General features: G+C 37.5%; 1 protein-coding gene across 1 annotated transcript; it reads left to right on the top strand.

Moving 5' to 3' along the window:
• Window positions 1–309: 309 nt before the first annotated feature.
• Window positions 310–4,232, top strand: LOC129305050 (putative disease resistance RPP13-like protein 1). Its single transcript, XM_054944958.1, has 2 exons — window positions 310–3,674; window positions 4,018–4,232. The coding sequence occupies exon 1, from the start codon at window positions 394–396 to the stop codon at window positions 3,643–3,645; it is 3,252 nt and encodes a 1,083-aa protein (XP_054800933.1). The 5' UTR covers window positions 310–393; the 3' UTR covers window positions 3,646–3,674; window positions 4,018–4,232.
• Window positions 4,233–4,890: the final 658 nt, after the last annotated feature.

Raw genomic sequence — 4,890 nt, 5'->3', positions numbered from 1 at the left:
CAAGTCCTTGATACATGCTATAGTCGTCTGCAGGTTGTCTAAGGCATTAATTGTTTTTTCTTGAATATCTTTATTTGCAGAACTCATCAACAATATGTACAAAGAGGACATATTTAAATGGAAAGTAATTTTGAAAACTAATTCAATTCAAATTATTCATAATTGATAAATTTATTACGTGTAAAGCAGTTAAATGATTAAATCACCATGCAATCAACACGAAGTTGATAGGAGCATGCTGGTTAGTGATATACAGCTATGCAAACTATCACAGCCGTGGTCAACCCTTGGGTCGTCTTCTCACAATTAACAAGTGAATCGCTCACAGATTCGTATTGATCATGCTGTTCTCTTCTGCTTCTTGCTAGGCTCTCACAATTATCCTTCCATTCCATGGCCATAGAACTTGTGGGCGGGCCTTTCATGGGCGCCATGTTCAATGTACTGCTTGAAAGGGTAGCTTCTTCCGAAATAGTTGACTCCTTCAGGAAGAATAGCTCTGTCAAGTTGCTCAGAAGGTTGAAGATAACCTTGTTGTCTGTTAATGCTGTGCTAAATGATGCGGAAGAGAAGCAAGTGAGAAATTCATCTGTGAAGGAGTGGCTCGATGAGCTTAAGGACGTCGCTTTTGATGCTGATGATCTCCTGGATGAGATCTACACTGACGCAAAATCCAATGGGAACGAGGTAAAAACTCTAGAGTCCACTACTCCGATGAAATTTTTCGATAGAATAGAGTTAGAACGGAAACTGGAAGACGTTATTGAAAGATTAGAATTCATCATTAAACAGCAAGATGCCATGGATTTAAAATCGGGTGGAGAAGTCAAAAGGGCACAGAAGATTCCGACTTCGTCTGTAATAGAGGCGTGTGATGTGTACGGAAGGGACAATGATAAAGACATGTTAGTTAATTTGCTGTTGTCACATGATGCTGATGATGAAAATGTAGGTGTCATTCCCATAGTGGGAATGGGGGGAGTTGGGAAAACCACTTTAGCTCAACTTATTTACAATGATGATAGAGTACAGAGGGAATTTGACCTCAAAGTCTGGATTTATGTGTCTGAAGAATTTGACATCTGCAAGATTACCAAAAACCTTTTGGAGGCTGTCACTTGTAGTAGTTGCGATGTTGAAGATTTGAATTTACTCCACCGCAGTCTAAAAAGCTTGTTGATGAAGAAAAAGTTTCTGTTTGTGTTTGATGATGTTTGGAATGAGAATTATGATAAATGGGACAAGTTGAGGAGTCCATTTAAACAAGCGGGGGCTCAAGGAAGTCAGATTATTGTAACTACACGAAGTAGTTATGTTGCATCCATCATGCAAACTGTTCCGGCTTATAATCTCAGTGAGTTGTCAAATGACGATTCTTGGCATCTTTTTGCAAAACATGCATTTGGTTATAGAGATTCAAATATCAATCATGGTGTGGAGAAAGTAGGTAAAGAAATAGTTAGGAAGTGCAAAGGATTGCCTTTGGCCGTGAAGACACTTGCAGGGCTTTTGAGGGCTAAAAGCGAGAAGCAGGAATGGTTGAAAGTATTAAGTAGTGAGATATGGGATTTGCAAGATCATGAGAGCAACATTCTTCCAGCTTTGAGATTAAGTTATCATTATCTCCCTGCACATTTGAAAAGATGTTTTGCTTACTGTTCAATTTTCCCAAAAGATTTCGAATTTGAGAAGGAGACATTAACTTTGTTGTGGATGGCAGAAGGTCTGCTGAAGCAATCAAACCGACATGAAAGGATTGAAGAAGCTGGATATGAATACTTTTGTGAATTAGCAGCTAGATCATTTTTTCAGCAATCAAGACGTGATAAGACATGTTTTGTAATGCATCATCTGGTGAACGATTTAGCTAAATTTGCATCAGGAACCTTTTCTGTCAGAATCGAAGGCAACAATTCTGATGCAATTGGAGAAAGAACTCGTCATTTGTCACATATTATCGCAGATAGTTCCTCCTATCTAAACATGAATGATGTTTGCAAAGCAAATCGTCTTCGCACATTTCTGCAAATACAGTTGTTTTCCACATCCATTGACTCACTCCACAACATGTCAAATGATTTGCTGATGAAGTTAAGGCGCTTAAGGGTGCTAACCTTGGTTGGTGTGTATTTGTACAATTTGCCTGGTTCAATTGGTGAACTAAAACATCTTCGCTATCTAGAAGTGTCTGACACCAATATTTCCAGGTTACCAAAATCCATCTGCAGCTTGTACAACTTACAAACACTGAAGTTAATTGGATGCTACAGTCTCAAGGAACTGCCTGAAAGATTGCATGATCTTGTTAACTTGCGTTACTTGGATATTAGTGGCGCTTGGTTGAAATGGATGCCATTGCAAATGAGCAACTTAAGAAGCCTCCAAAAGTTGAGTGACTTCTTTCTAGGAAAAAAATATGGATCTTTGATTGGTGAATTGGGAGAACTAAATGATTTGCATGGATCATTGTTCATTCATGGCTTAGAACATATTATTGACCACACGGATTCTGAAAAAGCGAAGTTGAAGGAAAAGAATTATCTTGACAAATTATCTTTGGATTGGTGTGGGAGTGGTGATACTGATGATTCACAGCTTGAGAAAAAAATACTGGCCAGCCTACAACCACATACAAATTTGAAGGAGCTTGTTATCCATGGCTATCCCGGCACAGAATTTCCCAAATGGTTGGGGGACAATTCCTTCTTCAACTTGGTGTCTTTACAACTCAAGGGGTGTAAATATTGCTGTAAGTTGCCTGCACTTGGACAGCTCCGGTCATTGAAAGAGCTTCGAATCAGTAGATTTGATGGATTAGTCAGCATTGACTCTGAGTTTTTTGGCAATGAAACTCGTTATTCTGCTGCAACTAAAAGCTTCCCTGCACTTGAGATTCTTAGATTTGAGCATATGGCTGCATGGGAGAAATGGAGTAGTCCTGATGCTGACACAGGCTGCAAGGCTTTCTGTCAACTTCGAGAACTTCATATCGAGAGCTGCACCAAGCTGACAGGGGATTTACCTAGTAACCTTCCATCTTTGAAGCTACTCATAATCACAGACTGCAATCAGCTCCTTTGTTCACTTCCCATTTCTCTTGATTTGCGTGTGTTGAACATTCAGAACTGTGAGAATTTAGAATTCCCAGTACATGGTCCTCAACGCTACCAGTTTCTCACATCCATGTACTTACATGATAGCTTTGATTCACTCAAGTTCTTGCCATTAGATCTCTTCCCCAACCTCAAGTCTCTAGACATCAGGGGTTGTAAAAACCTGCAAGCTCTTACAGTTTCTGATTCAGATGTACCTCCTCCAAATCTTTCATCACTCAGATCCTTAAGCATAAAACACTGTCCAAAATTTGCATCTTTTACCAAGGGAGGAATTGCAGCACCGAAACTCACTTTGTTGACAATCAACTTCTGCGAGAAGTTGAAGTCTCTACCTGAACAAATGCACGTTCTTATGCCAAGTTTGAAGGAAGTCCAGATTCGACATTGTCCACAAATGGAGTCATCTTCTGTAAGACCACTCAGGATTCGGATTTGTGATAAATTGAGAGAGGAGAAACAAAATCTATCTGATCCTGTATTTGCTAGGTTCGAGGGACCTTCCTCTATTTGTAGCCCCTCATCAAGGTAGACAACTCGTAAGACTCAAAGCTTTCTCTGGTAAGCCATGCAGCTAACATATATGAACCTATAATATAATTGGCATGTAATGTTTTGATGTGCTGTCATTGCTCCCCTGCTGCTATGTAAATCGTCTTTGTCATTTGGTGGCTTTTAAATTTATAGTTTTTCCATGACGTGATGATATCATTTTTCTTTTCAAGAAGCTGATTTTTTTGTTTTTTGTTTTGCCCTTCCCATGAACAAAATAACGTTTTGTTATGATCATGTTGTTGCAAATCGCGAGTAGAATTTCAGTCTAAGTCATGCTAAGGACACTGTCATTAAGAATTATCTCGCTACATGTCACCGCTTCTTAGAATTAAACAAATTCATCTTGCAGAGAGCAACAGGGGCATAGAACAACAAAGAGCAACAAAATAATATACCCAAACAACATTGACAGAGGAGGAGGGAAGAAGAGGCTTGAAAGCTCAAGAGCTGGGTACTATGTACATTGATGCTTCAGTATATAATGCACACGCCTAGATGAACATTGGACACTCATCAACACATTGGTTTCAAAGAATAAAATACCATAAAGTTTTAGTTACAGAATGCTGGACTAATAAAATCTATTTAAGGCTTCAGTTACTGGACGCTGGATTAAAGAAATCCGTTTAAAGGTTAAAAGGAAATTAATCTCATTTAAAATCACCCTTTCTAAAACCCTTGAAATTCAAAATTCAAAAGATCAAAAACCAAGAACTACAGAAAAATAAATTAAGAAAAGAACCAAGTAACTCTTGAACTAATGCACGGGGGGCAAATCAACTTGTTTTCAACTGCAATTGCTTTATGTAGGCTTGTCTTATACGCACGAGCCCACTTCTTCAAACCCTTTATTAACCCACTTTCATTTCTTAGTATATATTCCTTTTGATCTTATTTATAAGACATTTTTAGAAGTAATGTTTGGTTCAAAATATAGGATACCTTATAATAATTAAATTACTTTTTTTAATTTTACCCCTTCTTGATTAGGATAAAAGTATTTAAGTAGTTGTATTATTATTTAAAGCTAAAAGTAAAAATGAAAGTATTTTTTATTATTTTTTATAATATTGAAAAAAATTTTAACTTTTTTTTAAATGCATGAAATAGTTAAAAATATCCTATAATAAACATTGGAAGAAGTATACATTAAAAACTCTTCTCATACACGCAATGTGAGACTTTTCTCATTGACATGCTTACTCTATAATTACAACACATG

This window comes from Prosopis cineraria, unplaced genomic scaffold, assembly GCF_029017545.1.
Source record: "Prosopis cineraria cultivar Desert tree isolate PC_DT_omini unplaced genomic scaffold, ASM2901754v1 PC1, whole genome shotgun sequence".
Taxonomy (NCBI): Eukaryota; Viridiplantae; Streptophyta; class Magnoliopsida; order Fabales; family Fabaceae; genus Prosopis; species Prosopis cineraria.
Note: the sequence above shows the minus strand (reverse complement) of the source record. Positions and strands in the feature narration are given on the sequence as shown.

What these genes read in the sequence shown, in the direction of transcription:
- LOC129305050 (XM_054944958.1), top strand. Translation starts at nt 394, where the DNA reads ATGGCCATAGAACTTGTGGGCGGGCCTTTCATGGGCGCCATGTTCAAT.